The sequence below is a fragment of the Anas acuta genome, chromosome 10 (genome assembly GCF_963932015.1).
Source record: "Anas acuta chromosome 10, bAnaAcu1.1, whole genome shotgun sequence".
Taxonomy (NCBI): domain Eukaryota; kingdom Metazoa; phylum Chordata; class Aves; order Anseriformes; family Anatidae; genus Anas; species Anas acuta.
Window position 1 is genome coordinate 12,457,719 of NC_088988.1, and position 16,772 is coordinate 12,474,490.

The 16,772-nt window shown below is 54.1% G+C and overlaps 2 protein-coding genes across 2 annotated transcripts; both read right to left on the reverse strand.

The window, feature by feature from the left end:
* Positions 1 to 382: 382 nt before the first annotated feature.
* On the reverse strand, positions 383 to 5,322 carry CALB2 (calbindin 2). Its single transcript, XM_068693672.1, has 11 exons — positions 5,126 to 5,322; positions 3,486 to 3,562; positions 3,221 to 3,310; positions 2,986 to 3,066; positions 2,438 to 2,494; positions 2,265 to 2,342; positions 2,070 to 2,125; positions 1,625 to 1,664; positions 1,455 to 1,508; positions 1,132 to 1,203; positions 383 to 882 (listed from the first exon to the last, which is right to left on the reverse strand). The coding sequence occupies exons 1-11, from the start codon at positions 5,268 to 5,270 to the stop codon at positions 766 to 768; spliced, it is 867 nt and encodes a 288-aa protein (XP_068549773.1). The 5' UTR covers positions 5,271 to 5,322; the 3' UTR covers positions 383 to 765.
* A 1,022-nt stretch (positions 5,323 to 6,344) lies between these two features.
* PNP (purine nucleoside phosphorylase) lies at positions 6,345 to 16,061 on the reverse strand. The gene is made up of 6 exons (XM_068693786.1): positions 16,039 to 16,061; positions 12,958 to 13,127; positions 11,920 to 12,023; positions 10,123 to 10,298; positions 8,406 to 8,596; positions 6,345 to 7,826 (listed from the first exon to the last, which is right to left on the reverse strand). Exons 1-6 carry the CDS (start codon positions 16,059 to 16,061, stop codon positions 7,570 to 7,572), a joined length of 921 nt encoding a protein of 306 aa, XP_068549887.1. The 3' UTR covers positions 6,345 to 7,569.
* Positions 16,062 to 16,772: the final 711 nt, after the last annotated feature.

Here is a 16,772-nt window from a genome sequence, read left to right on the forward strand (position 1 = left end):
AGTGCGCCATACTGGGTAATACTTGCCTTATACTGGGCCTTACTGGTTTGTGCTGCACCATACTGGGCTGTACTGGGCTATATATGACCGCCCTGCACCATAGTGGGCCATACAGGGACATATGGGGCTGTGCAGTCCCCCAGTGCACCACTGGGGATATACTGGGCCATACTGGGCTCCCCAGGGCCATACAGGACTGCACTGCGCCATACTGGGCTGTACTGGGCCATACTGGCTGCCCCCTGCCCACCAAGCGTGGATCCCCTTGGCGTCCCCTACATCTGCAGCCCCATGGGGCTGAAACCTCGTCCTGCCACCCTATTTCCCACCAAAAAAAAAGCATTTTAGGGAAAAAAGAAAAAAAAATGAATGAATGGTGCGATCAGTTTTTTTTTTTTCCTTTTTTTTTATTATTTTTTTTTTGCTCTAAACCTATTGTTTTTGCCCTGGCGAGGCGGCCCAGCTGAGCCCCCGCGGTGCCGCGGCCCCCTCCCAGCTTTGTTTGCGAGCTCGTCTTTGGTAACCGAGAAAAAAAATAAATAAATATAAATAAATAAATAAATAAAATCAACCCAAAATCATCCCCCCCTCCGAGAAATAAACAAAACCAACCGAAAAGCAACCGGGTGGATGGAAAAAAAAAAAAAAAAGAAATAAATTAAAAAAATAGATGTTTATGCCTGATTTTAACGGGGAAACGAAGCCGGGGCACGGGGAGGAGGAGGAGGAAGAGGAGGAGGAGGAGGAGGAGGAGGGGGGGGGAGCCTAGACGGGGGGCTCGCTGCAGAGCACGATCTCCAGCTCCTTGCGGTAGAGCCGGCCGCCGTCCGCCAGGCTCATGATGCTGCGGCGATAGTTGGTGAGCTGCTGGATGCTCATCTCCTGCGGGGGGACAGCGGCTCGGCGGCGCGCACCCTTGGGTGCTGGGACCCCCCCCTCCCACCCCTGGGTGCTGGGGTCCCCCCCGTTCCCTCCGTCGAGGAGCTGCTGTCGCCACCTCCTGCCCTCCCCGGGTAGGGCCCGTGGGGACGGGGACACACGCGGGGTCCCCCCAAGCATGAGGGACCCCCCCCCCGAGGGAGGTGTTTGTCCCCCAGGGCTCCGTCCCCCCCCCGCTGTTTTGTTTTTTACCTTCTTGTTCTTCTCGTAGAGGTCCTTCAGCAGCGCGTCCAGCTCGTGCTCGTCGATGAAGCCGCTCCCATCCTGGCAGGGGGATGTGAGCAGGGCACCAGCCCCGGGACCACCCCGCGACCCCAAATCTCCCAATCCATGGAGGAATCGGGACATCTCCCCGAGGAGACCCCCAAAAGAGCCACCACCCCCAACACAACCTCCCCAAAGTGTCCCCCAAGCCCTGCGGGGTGGGAACAGCGCGGTGCCGAGCTGCTCCGTCCCCACGTCCCCCTCTTTGTCCCCATGTCCCCCACTTTGTCCCCACGTCCCCATCTCCTCACCTTGTCATAAAACGCGAAGATGGCGTTGAATTCCTCCGAGGAGAGCTTCATCCCCTGGGCAGGGGATATTCGGGTAGGAATTATATATATAATAAATAAATAAATATATATAATAATAAATTATATTATTTATTATTATTATTATTTATTTTATTTATTTTTTTTTTTACCTGAAACTTGAGGAGGAAGTTCTCTTGCACTGGCAGAAGCCTGAAAAGCAAAGGGTGGGTGGAAAATCGTGAGCCAGGCTTCCCCAAAACACCTCAGAGCAGGCACCACCGCGGTGGCCGAAATGCTGGCGGTGGGTGCAGAGCCCCCGCTCCCAGCCCACCCAATCCCTTCAGTGAGCTCAATTTGGCCAAAATCACTTTTTTTTCCCCCCTCTTTTCTTTTCCAGGGTCGGTTTTGGGCTGAATCCATCCCTGAGCCACCGCAGGGCATGGATGGGGTGGGGGTTTGGGGGCGCAGCGTGGTGTGGGACGGTGGCGCAGAGGGCACCCGACATCACCCTTCCAGAACGCAGATTTGGGGCTTTTTTCCTTAAAAACCACAATCAGTGAGGCCACCGGGCATCTTTGGGGCTCTGTGTCCCTCCCCACCGCCCCGCGGCCTTACCGGGACATCTCGGAGAGCCCCAGCTTCCCGTCCCCGTTCATGTCGAACATCCGCAGCTGCAGGACACAAAGCAGCCCCCGGTCACCCCCTGCCGCCCTGGCACCCCAAAAGGGGGGCAGCGATGGCTCCGGGCTCCCCCCCACCCCCTGTAGGGCCAGGCTGGGGGTGTCCCCCCCTGCTCCGGCTGCCACCTACGATGGTCTGCGTGTACTCCTGCAGCTTGGGCTCGTCGTATGGCCGGTTTGCTTTCTTCAGCAGGTCGGACAAAAAGCCCTGTGGGGATAGGGGCCGCGCCGTCCCGCTGGTTGTCACCCCCCCCAGTGACAACGGGGACGTCCCCGCGCCCACCCACCCCGCTCGCAGCCCACCTTGAGCTCGTTGGCCTCGATGTAGCCGCTGCGGTCCGTGTCGTACCGTCTCCATGCCTGGGAAGGAGCCGCCGTGAGCCCCGGCGGGTGGCCCCGCACGGATCCGATCCTTCCCCCAAGGGACACCCCCGCGGGGATGGGGACCCCGATCCCACCAGCGAGCACCCCGCGTGCTGGGTCACCCACGGGGCAGGCGGCTTTGCGCCGGGGTTGAGGCGCCCCTGTCCTTGCTGCGGCTCGCCGAGCAGGTAATTAATATTTAATTACCCCCCCCCAATTAAACGGAGCTCTCTGCTCTGTTTTCAGGCATCAATACTGGGGTCGATTTTACCCCCAAATTTCTCAGGGATGATTTATCCACCAGGCTGCTTTCCGGGGCCGGTTTTACCCCAAAAAGCAGAGATTTGGGGCTGCTCCTGAAGATCTCCTCTCCCTGCAGCGCCGAGTACCAGCGCGAGGTGCTGGGCTGCCCCAAAATCCCCCGAATCCGGGTGGGTTTGGGTGGCAGTGGATCCGGGGCAGGTCCCCGCGCCCCCTGCCCCGCTCACCTCCATGAACTCCGCGCTGGAGCCCACGTGCTGGCGGAAACACAGCAGGAAATTCTCCTCCGTGGGCAGGATCTGGGCCAGCTGTGGGGACCGGGGGTGTCAGGGGGGGGGCTCCAGGAGCTCAGGGTGCCCCCGCTCGCGGCCCTGACCCAGCTTCGCCGAGCCCGGCTGCACCGCTGGTCCCGCAGCCCCGTCCTCCTCCTCCTCCTCCTCCTCCTCCTCCTGCCTCGCTCACCTCGGCCATCTCGATTTTGCCGTCCGCGTTTTTGTCGTATTTGTGCATGAATTCCTTCATCTTGTCGCCCAGTTTGTCCTTCCGCGAGTCCTGCCGGCAGCGAGACGGGTCGGGAGCATTTTCCCTGCCTCGCTGTCACAACCCCAAGCCCTTTTCCCTTCCCATCCCATCCCACCGCCCCCCCAGCCATGCCCCAGCGAGGTGCCCAAAATTTGGGGCACAGGGATGCGGGGAAGGAGGGAGCAAAGCCAGGAGAGCCCCTTACCACCCCGGCCCCCTTCCGAGCGCTTTCCAGCTCCTGGAAGAAGTTTTCCAGCTCTTTCCCTTCGATGTAGCCATTTCCTGGGGAGGAAATTAGGGAAAAAAAAAAAAAAAGGGAGCTAAACCCCTCGGGTGTTTTCCAGGGCAGGGATGTCCCTGGGGGATGTTTAATTAAACCTCTTGGTCCTGCTTGAGCATCCTCCAGCTTTTGGGAAGCGGCGCAGCCCCGGGGTGGGACAGAGGTGGCCGAGGGCTGGGCGAGCATCCATAGCGTGTCCCCCCCCCCAAAATCCCCCAAAATCCCCCAATCCTTCCCCATTCCAGCCTCAGAGGCCGCTCAGGGCTCGGACCATCGGTGCCGGGGGACCCCCTGGAGCGGCTCCACCACGGCTCCTGCAGCCGGGCGGGGGTCCCACTGGGACGAGGGGGTGGGCACCAGCCCGGCGGGGGATTTTGGGCTCCTTCTGCCTCCATCACCCTCTGCTGGGCTCCGTCACCCAGCCAAGGTCACGGCCGCGGCGTCCCCTTCCCAGCAGGGACCTCCTCGCCCTGGAGCATCACCGGGGACAGGCACCAGCCCCTCGCTGCGCCTCTCCCGCTGCCCCCCGCCTGGTTTCGTCCTCCCCAACGCCCCTTTTTGCCAATTCGTTTTGCCCTTTCTTGCCAGTTTGTTTTACCCTTTCTTGTCAGTTTGTTTTGCCTTTTTCCCCCCTCTTTTTTCCCAACTTATTTTGCTCCTTTTTTTGCCCTTTTTCCTTTTTTTTTTTTTTGCCAATTTGCTTTGCCCTTTTCCCATTTTTTCCCAATTTATTTTGCCAATTTTACCTTTTTCCCCCCATTTTTTTTTTACCCTTTCTCCCCCCCCCTTTTTTGCCAGTTTGTTTTACTTTTTTTTTCCAATTTGTTTTGCCTTTTACCCCCCCTTTTTTTTTTAATTTGTTTAATTTATTTACTTATTCCTAATTCGCTTTGCCCTTTTTTGACATTTTTTGCCCTTTTCTCTCTCTCTTTTTTTTGCCACCTTGCTTTACCCTTTTCTTGCTTTTTTTTTTTTTGCCAATTTGCTTTACCTTTTTTCCCTTTTTCTTCCCAATTTGCTTTACCTTGTTTTTTCCTTTTTTTTTTGCCAATTTGCTTTACCTTTTCTATGCCAAGCTGCTTTCCCTTTTTTCCCCTTTTTCTTCCAAATTCACTTCACCCTTTTTTCCTTTTTTTTTTTGCCAATTTGCTTTACCATTTTTGCCAAGTTGCTTTGCCTTTTTCCCTTTTTTTTTTTTTTGCCAATTTGCTTTGCCTTTTCCCCCCCTTTTTTTTCCCCAATTTATTTTGCCTTTTCCCCCCTTTTTCCTCAATTTGCCTTTTCCCCCCACTTTTTTCCCCAATTTATTTTGCCTTTCCCCCTTTTTTCCCCAATTTATTTTTCCTTTTTTTTCCTTTTTTTTTTCTCTCACAACTCATCGCACTGATTCTTTTTCCCCCCTCTTTCTCGCATTCCCCTTCTCCTCCCCATCATCATCATCATCATCAGGGCACGGAGCATCCCATCCCATCCCATCCCATCCCATCCCATCCCATCCCATCCCATCCCATCCCATCCCATCCCACCCCAAGGACCCCCCCCCACCCTTTACCCCCCTCCCTGACCGTCACTATCGAAGTGCCTCCAGACGTCGAGGAACTGGGACGCGCTGAGCTCGGCCAGGTGCAGGTGCGGGGCGCGTTGCGGGGCCGCCCCCCCGTGCGGGACCGGGGCCGGGGCCGGGGTCGCCGCCGCCTCCCTGCCGGCCATGCTCCGCCGCTGCCGCCGCCGCCGCCGCCTCCCCCTTTTATACCGGGACCGGCCCCGAGCCGCCGCCAGGGGGAGCCGGGACACGGGGCGGGGGCGACCGGGGGTGGGGGAGATGGGGGGACACGGGGGGGGGGGGCTCGTCCCGAGGGGGTTTTGTGCTCCACGCCCTGTCCTGTGCTGCTTGTGCCCCTCCTGCATCACCGTCCTGGGTCGCCTGGCTTTGTGGTGTGCCTCCTGTCCCCGTCCTGTGTCAGCTGTCCTTGTCCTGTGTCACCTACCCCCTCCCCGTGTCACTTGTCCCCGTCCTGTGTCACCTGCCCCTGCCCCATGTCACCTGCCCCTGTCCTATGTTACCTGCCCCTGCCCAATATCATCTACCCTTGTCCTGTGCCACCTGCCCCTGCCCCGTGTCACCTGTCCTTGTCCTGTGTCACCTGTCCCTGTCCTGTGTCACTTGTCCTCATCCTGCATCACCTGCCCCTGCCCCATGTCACCTCCCCCTGTCCTATGTCACCTGCCCCTGCCCCACGTCACCTCCCCACCCTCACACCTCCCTCTGCCCTGTCCCCAACTCCTCCCCATCCCTCTGTCCCTTCCTCCCTGCCCCACCAGCCCCTGCCCGTGTCACCCAGCCATACCTGTCCCCACACCCCTGCCCCATGTCCCAGTGCCATGTCACCAACAGGTGAGGGACAACGCCAGCAGCCAAGTGCCACCTGCGCCCCCCCAGACACAAAACCTGCCCCTTTTGGAGGAAGAATTGAGGACTTTTAACCAGGAGCAATCAGTTTTATCCCACAAAATCCCCACGTGGGGACATGCAGGATGTGGCCCCCGGACTTTGCCCGCCCTGCTGGGGGGTTTGGGGTGAGGGGGGAGCACTCCCTGCTCCTTGTCCCCAGGTCCCCGGGTGGCAGGGACACTCCCCACGCCAGGCAGCATCCCCTGGCTTCTGTCACCGCCGGCCGGTGGGGAGCTGTTGTCATGGCTACGGGGGGGAAATGATAATTCACATCCCGAAGGCTCAGCCGATGATGGACGTGCTTAATTAATGACGAGGATGGACGTGCTTAATTAATGAGAAGGATGCAGGGCAGTGCAGGTGGGCACTGGGCAGGGGCTTCGTGTCCCATGGGTGACAAAAGGATGAGCAGGGGGCCAAGGGGCTCCGGCTTTTGGGATTGGGTTTGGGGACTCGGTGCCACGAATACATCCCCGAGCCCCGTGGTGCTGGGGCAAGATGCAGGCACAGGAGGGGAGATGCTGCAGCAGCATCCAGCAGGATGGATCCACAGCAGGATGCTGAGAGCAGCCTCAGAGTGGGCACAGAGGCCCCAACAGGTGCTTTTGGTATTCATTTTACAGTTTCTGCATCCCCAAAAAGCTTCCTTTTCCTTTTGGATCATGATTCCTCTTTCTAACCCCTTGCTTTTCCTTCCTCCTTCCTTCAAAGTTTTGCCACTGAGAGAGGTGAGAGGACGGAGACAAAAGCATCAAGACGTTGTCAAGAAGACCTAAGTTTTGGGGAAAAATACACCAGAGCCCCCTTAGTTCAAACGCAGATTTTTGGTAAAGAGAAATATCTGAAGGAGTTTTGATAACTTGAAGGCAAAGCACATATGCAGGTGCCGAGTAAGAACAAGCTTTATTTTCTCCCCGTTTCCTCCCCACGCACTGTTGCAGTCCAACAGGCTGTGATCATGCATGAGCCTTCACCCCAAAAGCCCCTTCTGGAGGGGCCGGGGGCCCTGCCTGCCCTCCAGCCACCCCCAGGCCGGTCCTGGTGCCTGGTGCCAGGCTCTTTGGGGACTCCACCTGGCTCGGGAAGGGCCAGCACCACGCAGGATTTGGGAAATTACCTGGCCACCCTCTGCCCTGTGACAAGCACGGACTGGAACAATCCCAAAAAGGGAGCAGGTGAAGCTGGCTGTAACGTCACCTCAGCCAACACCACAGACCGCCGGTGTTGCAGGAGCACAGATTTTGGGCTTCCAGATTTCTGGGCTTCCAGGGGCTTTGGAGCAGGCCCTAACCAGGCATCCCCAGCAGACACCGAGCCCCGTGCCTGTTTCTCACGGCTCTGGGGATGTGCCAGGGGTCGTCGGGGGCTGTTTGGTGCCAGAATGCTGCCGTGGCCCTCCTTGGCCAAGAGGAGAGCTGGCTTCTACCAAGCGGCCATCACAGCAAGTATTGAAGCAAACCCTGGCTGAAGCACGGGGACAAGACCCCCGGTATATTCACCACCACGACAGCAGGAGGGGACAACCTCACCCCAGCACTCTCTGGGGTCCCCGTGCTGTTATATGAAGGTCAATGGCTGTGGTCGGGGGGCTCGGGGGCTCTCCCCCAGGCGTGTGGCGAGGCGCGCCAGCAGCCTGCGCAAGGCCTCGGCCCGCGCCACCGAGACGCGCAGCACGGCCTCATGGCTGGCGGCCTCGTGGCAGGCCTCCTCGGGGCTGCTGTAGCTCGTCGCTGCTCTGTTGGTGATGAGGGACAGCCCGAGGACACGCAGGCCACAGTGCCTGGCGACGATGACTTCTGGGGCGGTGCTCATGCCTACAGTAGTGGAGGAGAGGATGGGGATGAGTTGGAAGGGTCGGGACGGGCACCAAAATGAGCCCTCCTACAGCAGACCTGCAAGTGTTGAGGGACAGCCTTCCACGAGCTGCTTCAGTGACCCAGGACCCCCCGAATCACAGCCTGGAGGAACCTGGAGACCCCAACGCCTACCTCCCTCATACACAGGCAGGGTGGTTTCCACATCTGCCCTTCCTAAACCACCCAGACTCCCGTGGAGGACTGCTCTGTACAGAAGGAGCACAGTGCCAAGAGGGCCACAATGTTAAAAATAACAGAAAAGCACTGTTTGTGATTGGGTCCCACCGAAGTGGAACCACTCGAGTGTGTTGTATGGGAAATATGCAGAAGGTTTTGCTGGGCCCCTTGTCCTGGGCAGCCTGAAGCACAGCCTGTAGAGCAGAGCCATCCTGGGAGATGCACTAAGCAAGCAGGAACACATTTCTCTAGGCCTAGGAGACCTGGATGGAGACTGAAAGACTGGGGAGAGTCATCCATGGGCAGAACAGGTTCTTTAAGCTCCTGTCTGACCCCACAAGCCCAGTCCATGCCTCTTACCCACAGCATCTGCCCCCAGGGCCTGCAGCATGCAGCTCTCGGCGATGGTTTCGTAGGAGGGACCGGCCAGCATGCAGTACACCCCTGCATGGACGAAGCTCTGGAAGCCCAGCTCCTGCGCGCTCTCCATCGCCAGGCTGAGCAGATCTGGGTCGTAAGCATCAGACATGCAGGGAAACCTCACGCCGAGCCTACAGGACAGGAGAGGGCACAGCCAGGCTGGCATCGCTGCCCCTCCTGCCGGGTCTGACCCCCCAAAACCCTCTGCACGCCTTCAGGAGCTCCAGGGCCACATTTAACTTTCATCCTGTGCTTCGAGGCTGGGTCTCCTACTCGCTCTGGATCCTAACTGAGTTATCCCAGTCCTGCTCCTGCCTGAATCCTCCTATTGACTCACGCACAGCAGCAGCAGGTAGCGAGGGCTGGTGCAGTGCTGCTAGCTGGCAGCCTGCTCCCAGCCACGTTCCCCAGCTCAGTTCATTTGGGTGGATCCGGTCGCTCACCCAGGCTACTAAAGCTCTGGCAGCCTTTCATGTTCCTCCAGCTGAACGCTTAGGGCAGTAGGTGGCTTATTTTGTGCTCATAAGCCCTAGAACGTTATAAACAAACAACTTTCCTATCTGCTCTAAGGGAATAAGCATTCATCAGCATGAAAATTGCTTCCTTCCTGAAGGACACCCAGCAATGCCAAGGCCAGTCTCTAATTTACTAGATCAAACCCCGAGATTCTTGCCTGTATTCCCCTTCCACATCACTTCATTGCCTCCAGTTTTTCTGTTGTGCTCAGATAAACCCTTCCTGGTGGCTGAGCTGGACTGGCTTTTAGAAAGGGTTTGCTCTTGTGAATCAGCTCGCAAAGTATTTCAGGACCCTTTGCCCATTCTGACACCTCGGCCAGCACCACAGAAGCCCCCGGGCGCTGCAGCCTGCACCAGGAAGGTGCCTCTGGGGGCACTGAGACGTCTATGCTGCCTTTGAATGCCGTCCAGATGAAGTTATTGTTTGCTTTTCCTCCTGCTCCTGAGCAATTTATGCAAGTCCAGAGAGCTGCAAGCACTCCTCCACGCGGCCTCTTTGCTTTTTGATCATTTTTCCTCCAACCCCCAACAATACCTATGAAGACATTAGGATGTTCTGCTTTAGACGGGCACTGTCCTAGGCTGGAAGAGGCCATCGAGCTCAACCTCCTGCTCAAAGCATCTAAGCCCAGTGACAGCAGGAACCCAGCAGTGAGGATGTGCCACCAGCCCCTGTGCTCAGCCTGCAGAGATCCTGCACACCCAGCACAGGATCCCTCTGCCCCAGCTCACGGCTCCAAGATCCGGAGGCCCCCAGGGAGGCTGCCAGGACAACCACCTCCCACTGCAGAGGAGCTGTGATGCTAATGAAGGCTCCCCAGTTTAATGAGCTTCTTACACGGGTGGCGTTGGCTCCCTTGTGGGGAGCTGGGTCCAACCTTCACCTCTCAGTATTTATCAGCAGGCACAACCAACAGCCTGAGGCTGGGGTAGGAAAGGATTCACTGGCAGCAAGGGGCTGAGGGCTTAGCCAGGGACTAGGAAAGATGCAATTAGCTGTAAGGCCACTTAATTCCAGTGTGGGCCAGTAGGAAATGAAACGGAACAGGAGCTGAGCTGCAAGTCTGCAAATATCCCCCCCTCCATCCAACTGCAGAAACACTTTTTGCTCACCTCGCCCCAGGAGGAGACCTTCTTACCTCTCATCGTTTGGCCCATGCAGTGGGTTCTGCCCTCCCAAGCCAAACATGCTGATGTGGTCCCTGATGAACATGATGTCCCCCACCTGGAAGTGGTGATTCAGTCCCCCCGCAGCATTTGTGGTAATCAGGACCTCCACCCCCAGGAGGGAGAAAACCCTGATGGGGAAGGTGACCTGCAGGGACCAAAGGCACACATAGGGTGAAGACCACGAGGCTCAGCTCAGGTGTTGGGTGTCGTTTGGTGTTCCAGGAACACGGTGTGAGGTTGGGCTTCACACGGGTGGGATTGCCAGATCAACTGAGAAGATGTGAGGATGCCAAGAAGGAAAAAATCAGAGTGGATCACTAATGAAATTAAGGCTAAAGCAGGCATGAAGTAGCTGGTCAATTGTCCCTGTTCAATTACAGATAGCAGCAGAAAAAGACATGACGACTGTGACCAAGAGCATTAAGGGCGTAGGAAGGATGGGGAGAAAAGAGACAGCGCAGAGGGTTTGAACCAGGCTGCAGTGCCCTTCCTGGGGAGAAGGAGGGTTTGTAGGCAGCTCACGCTGTGCAGAAAGAGGCCTCCGTGAGCCCACAGGGAGACAAAACAACCCTCGTCTCCAATTTTAAATTCCCCCTAATTTAAATAAAAATACTTTTAAAGTTTTTAAACATATTAAAAGCTAATTCTGAAATGAATACCATTAAAATCCAAGCCCACATTTATTACAGTTGCACTCAGGTCGAATAAATGCAGCACAAAAAGAATATGCAGATAATTTTTCCTTGCTGGCAAGGTCTTGCAGAGATCAAACCGCTGCTGATTGGAGAAACTACTTATGCACATGGACCTGGAGCTTAATTGATACACCAGCTTCTTTACAGCAGCGATGCATTTTGCAGAAGTACAGAGAGTGCCTTCTTCATTTGGGCTTATTCACACTCAATAACCTGCTTATTGGGAGTTAAGGAACTGCTGGGAACTGAAAAAAAAAATCAAAAAGTTTGATTTTGAGGAGTAAGGAAAGAACTGGAGTGATAGCTACTGCTTCTAAATGCTAAGGAAACTGTGAGCAGAAATGATTTCCTAACTATGGTCATTAGCAAATGAATTAATTTTAATAGACAAACATATTTCAATAATCTAGTTCTGGATCAAGTACATTAAAATAGTTTTGTTCTATAAAAGATGTGTTGCCAAGGATTACAGTTTGTATCCAAATGCAAACTGACCTTGGCCACAAGAAAAACCTCAAATCCAATTAAATAAGAGAGGAGCCCCTAAACTATCAGCCAGTAAGTGATATTTGGGTTTCCTAACAGAAATCTACATAGGGGCATAGTAGGCAACATGAATATGTGGAAACTCCCATACCTCTGTGTGTGAGCTGGGAGACTACACCCAATTAAACTAGCCAATGAGCTCTTTCTATGGGGGAAAAAAAAAAAAAAAAAAAAAAAAAAAAGCCTGAAACTATACAAATGTGAAAAGATGAAAATAGATTATTCCTATTAATCTGAATTTCCTGGCTGCTGCTTCAAACCATGATTGAACTGATGGAGTGGAGCCATGTGAATTAACCTGCCTCGCACCGTACGTGGTGTTGTGGCTGCCCAACACCAGCTCCACCTGATGGAAGCCCTCACTTTCAATTCCCCATTTTTTCTTTTTTTTTTTTGTGGGAGAAATCCATTCGTATGCTCAGTGCCAGAGCTATCCTCCTGCAGCTAAGCATCGGAGCAAGCGGTGGCTTTCACCTCCTTGTAAAAACCTCTTTGGCTGCAGGAATGATCTGCTCGAGGACTCACCGTGCTGCCGCAGTACCCTTCGTAGCAGTGGAAGCGCCCCTGCATGCACACGCACGGCTGCCCGCTCAGCTCCCCGAACACCAGCCTGCCCGCGTGCCCTGCGACTGGAAGGGAACCGTGTCACTGCAGCTACTGGGCTCGGGGGCTTGGCTTCTGCAGGGGTTTGTCGCCTGATTATGGGTTACAGCAGGGCCAAGAGCTGCAGAGCTGGGGGCTGGAAGGTAAATAGAAATGGCAAGGTACGGAACCGTGCCAATTTTTGTGTGTTTGGGGGTTTTGTGAAATCTTCCTGGTGCTTGTCCTACAGCTCAGCCTGATGAGACCACTGCTCCTGGAGCGCGCCACCAGAAGGAGCTCTGGCAGTGTGAGGGGCTGGTGGTGGTGCTTCTGAGATATCGATTTCTGCTCACTGGCAGGGGGACCAAGAGCACAGCATTTCTCATTGGGCCCTACAGAGTCGTGAGATGCTCAGAACAAGCAGCCAGGCGTGAATTTGCATTGACGGTCTGCAGCTGATATTCCCATTTCTTGAGTTTCCTTCTATCTAAGAAGGCTTTTCTTTTGGTTATAGAATTATAGGAATGTTTAGGTTGGAAAAGGCCGTCAAAATCACCAAATCCCACCACTAAACCACATCCCTTAGTGCTTCATCCACACGTCCCTGAAACACATCAGGGATTGGAGACACTACCACTTCCCTGGGCAACCCATTCCAATGCTTGGCCACCCTCTCCACGAAGAAATTCTTCCTGACATCCAATTAAACCTCCCTTGGCTCAACTAGAGGCCGTTAATCAACTTGAACCCTTCTTGGTGATAGCACAGCCATTAATTTACAGCTATCACATGAAGGTGTGGTACATGGACGGGACAAGGGCTGGTGGATGTTACCGAAGCTCTGTGAGCGCACATTGCCCCACCGAGGGACCCTTTGTGCCCAAAGCCAAGAGCTGAGGGAAGGGCTGGGTGCGGGTTTGAGTTGTCTACGTCTCTCTTTCTGCTGCTGGATGGGTTGCTGATGCCCGGGGTTGTGCCAACCTGTGCTCTGTGGGAAGTGGGGGATGTCCTCGTATGGAAAGACTGCCTTCTTCTCTAGCACATCAGCCAGATCGCCCAGCCCGGACCCGCAGATGATCGCCGTCTTCAGGCGCTGAGCAGTGCGGGCTCGTAACCAATCTGCTGTTTCCTTGCACACCTCGTAGCTGCTCCTGCAGAAGGAGAAGAGGTCAGCGAACCTGTCAGCCCATCCGAGGAACAAATTTCAAAAGGTAACAGTCCTGAAAAGGTGCAAAGGAAAAAAAAATCATTAAGACTAAAATGATAGGAGCTTCACTGCTATTATGGAAGATGTTTCTCTACAGCAAACACTTAATCTCACATTTTACCCCGGGCCACTGGCAGATCATCTGAATCCTCTCTGCCAGTTTTATTCTGAAGCGGAAACTGGCTAATGATACCTCTATAACACAAATGTCACAAGGCATTACAGTTCCTGCTTCTGATGCGTTCTGGTCTCTCCCGAGTTAGTGCAGGAATGGAAAAGCACAGTCTGAAAAATGTCAACCTCTGTGTGTGCATGGGGATTTCCAACCTGTGACAGGTCCAGGGGCGAGCTCCATCTGCAGAGGTGGGGAACCCAAGCTCCAGAAGCATTGAGGGCTTCTTTCCAGAACTGTCCATGCTTCTCAGACATCCACCTGCTCTGTACCTGGTGGTTTTACTCGAGGATGCTGAACACGGATCTCTCATTCACCCTCCCCACTGGGTTACACCTAGGCAGGAGGCCCAATGGCACAAGCCTACTTGAAACCAGAAATTAAGCCCACAAATTGGGGTTCCTGGGTTTACATTGTCTGTTTTCAAGGGGGATGCTTAGATAAGACCCAAAAATGCGTCTTATCCAGTGCTGAGGCACATTGTTGGAAGGTGGGATGGGAGAAGCTGGCATTGCATTGCCTGTTTTGTACCTCTCTCTGTAAAAGAGACGGCTTTGATATTCAGCCTGGCTTCTGTTCTTCAGTGCAGTATTCTTCAGATGCATTAGTCAGTTTTGAAATGCAATCAATAGAAGATTAATCCCATAATCCTGCTTAAAACAGGACAACAAAGACACTTTCCAAAAGTCAATGGCAAGGTTGATTGGAAAGTCTCTTCAAAAGCAGGGGCGCTGATAGCATTTCTTGGTAGCAAATTGGTCATTGCCACCGATGGGTGCAATTAGGGGCTGCAACCAACACAGGTGGGGCACGAAAGGCTGATCTGCCTATTATGGGCTGCCAGGGCCAGGCACCACGATGGTGAAGGTGATGTAAAATCAACTGAAGACACTGATAAACAGTAACTTCATGATTTTTTTATTTTTTTTTTAACAGGTCTCTTGTTTCTAGTGACCTTGTTTGTGCTGCAGTTCTGCTGCCTGCAGCCTTGGAGGATGTGCAGAAAAGCTTTCAAAGAGTTGCTCTGCATCCCAGGAGGTCTCAGGCCACTGACGAACAGGACCTAGGTGTCAGTGTAGACCTCGTTCATCACATTCAAGCACAGGATCTCAGATCTATCATTCTCTTCCTTCAGGCTGATGAGGCAGGTAGTTACTGCATGGGCTTCTTCTGCGAGCTTTTTCACCTCCTAGCTGCCCAGTGTCTGGTACAAACATGCTCCTAGTTAGGATCTGCGATGTCAAAAACACTTGAGTATCTCACAAATTTGTGATCCAACGGGATGAAACAACTTCCATAGTCCTGAGTTAAAATGAAGAGTCATTTAGCTGAAATATTTTTCAAAGAAGAAGTCTGGAAATGAATGTATTTACCATAACATGTTGTTGAATTTTCCAAGTGCACCCTAAGCTCTTAAAATAAGCAAAAGGTATCAAACTGACATTATTGAAGCCTACACTCATCTGGCTGTATTATCCCTTGTCCAGCTACAGCTGTCCCAGACAACAACTCTAAAAGTGCTTTACATATATTACGGAAGGACTCCCCACACATTTCTGTTGAATTACTGTAACCTTTATTTAGAAAAACTATCGAATAACCGAAACCCTTAAAAGGAACCAAGAGAATTTCAGTGCAGCTCCCAGGCTGATGAGGCACCTGTGGCAGACGAGAAAAATAATGAGGTCAGCAGCATCTGCTCTCTCACTGACAACCAGTCCCCAATCTCTTTCTCTTTTTGCATTTTTAAAGAAAGGTTCACACGCCCCTGAAAAAATAACATTTAAATAATGGACATTATTCCTAAAAGCCCAGGAAGCTCGGGACGGGATGACGCTGATTCAACAACAGCTGAAGACAATGGGATTGACTGAGCTGTGCAGGCTTTTGGGAGGGGGATTTTATTTTTTTTTCCTTCTAGTGCTGTCCCTAGCGCTGAGCTCCGTGATGCCCAAATCCATTTGCTGTGCCTGCCTGCGAGGCTTTCTGCTGGGTTCCCAGGAATTTCCCGGGTGCCCAGCAGCAGGAGACCACGACCCACGGGTCAGTGAATGCAGCATTCAGACTGCAAGTGCATGAGCCCGAGGTCCATGCAGGGTTTTTGGCAGCCTGAATGGGTACACGAAGCACAAAACCCCCTGTAGCTGCTCCACCTCCCACCACGCACACCTAATGATAGTGCTCGGCGGCATCGCTTTGGATTAAATCACAGGATCAGCTGAAAGCACAATCCCCTGCATTGTGAGCGCTGTCATCCGCTGGAGAGCCGCATCTGCTGCAGAGCACAGGACTGCCACCGATGACAGATCCTTTATGGCACAACCCCCCCCCGCTTGTTTTGGATGCCAGCAAATCCGTGTAAAATGCAGCTGTGCCACACCAAGAGATGGGGGTTTATATTTCAGAGAGGGGCACACGCCTGGGCGACCAACGCCTCTGCCTCCGCTTTGGGTTTGCACCTCCTGGCCACGACCTCTGCCAAGGTCGCCTGCTGGCTGCCGAATTTCGTAACGCCAGCACCTGACGCGGGCAGACGGCCAATTTCTCTCCGGTAACGAGATGTTTGCTCCCGAGCAGCCTCTGCCTGACGGCAGGAAGGAGGAGAGGGAAGCAGGGCAAGGCAGCGTGGCGCAGCTCCCCCATCCCCTTCCAGCCTCGCCGTCCCCATTGCACGGCGCCTTACCTGTCCTCCTCCGCACGGGCCATCTTCCACCCTGGCTACCCAAAAAAGAAGGGGACGGCTGCTGGAAATGGAGCCACGGCTGTTGGAAAAGGGCAGAAAGGCCGAGGAGCAGATCCCCACGGGATGCCCCCAGCTGGGACCCGTGAGGCTCGGGTCCCCGAGGAGCTGGGGACATCAGCTGCTCTGCTCTTGTCCCCACGACGCCGAGCTCGGCGGTGTTGCACCGACGTGTGCACTTTTATAACGCGGGTGAAGCCTGGAGAAAGTTCACACGCAACTTTCCAGCAGCCTCTCGGAGCGGAGCAGCTGACAGCGAATCTGCATAGGTGTCACCTGCTGCTGTGACATCCAGACCCCTGGGAGCACGCAGAGCAGGACAGCCCGTGCCACACAGCCCCGTGACAAACGATGAGACATCCCCGTGTCCCTTATCTGCCCTGGTCCCCAGCTCCCCCCAGATTTTCACTCATTTGATGGTTGTGTCCATCTCAAAAAGAATTACTGCCTCCAGCTATTCTAAACCTGTTCAGCCGATGATATTAGCAAAGACAGAATAAAAAAAATAAATAAATTAAGGCCCCACCCTACACCTTTCTGATTTCCAAAGCTGCTTCCAAGGCAATCAAGTGCCAAAAAAATTTTGCAGATTGGTGATGAGGAGAGAAGAGATGCTACGTGCCCTGGGTGAGAGGCTGCAGCTGCAGTGTGCTTTCACACCTTGCTGGATCCAGAAA

Excerpts from the sequence above, each read along its gene's own strand:
- CALB2 (XM_068693672.1), bottom strand. The coding sequence starts at position 5,270 with ATGGCCGGCAGGGAGGCGGCGGCGACCCCGGCCCCGGCCCCGGTCCCG. Across the intron at positions 3,311-3,485 it reads CTCGGAAGGGGGCCGGGGTG|GACTCGCGGAAGGACAAACT; the intron begins GTAAGGGGCTCT and ends CGCTGCCGGCAG. Across the intron at positions 1,204-1,454 it reads TCTTCGCGTTTTATGACAAG|GATGGGAGCGGCTTCATCGA; the intron begins GTGAGGAGATGG and ends TCCCCCTGCCAG.
- PNP (XM_068693786.1), bottom strand. The coding sequence starts at position 16,061 with ATGGCCCGTGCGGAGGAGGACAG. Across the intron at positions 12,024-12,957 it reads CCACTTCCCACAGAGCACAG|TCGCAGGGCACGCGGGCAGG; the intron begins GTTGGCACAACC and ends GTTCCCTTCCAG. Across the intron at positions 10,299-11,919 it reads AAGGGTACTGCGGCAGCACG|GTCACCTTCCCCATCAGGGT; the intron begins GTGAGTCCTCGA and ends TGGTCCCTGCAG.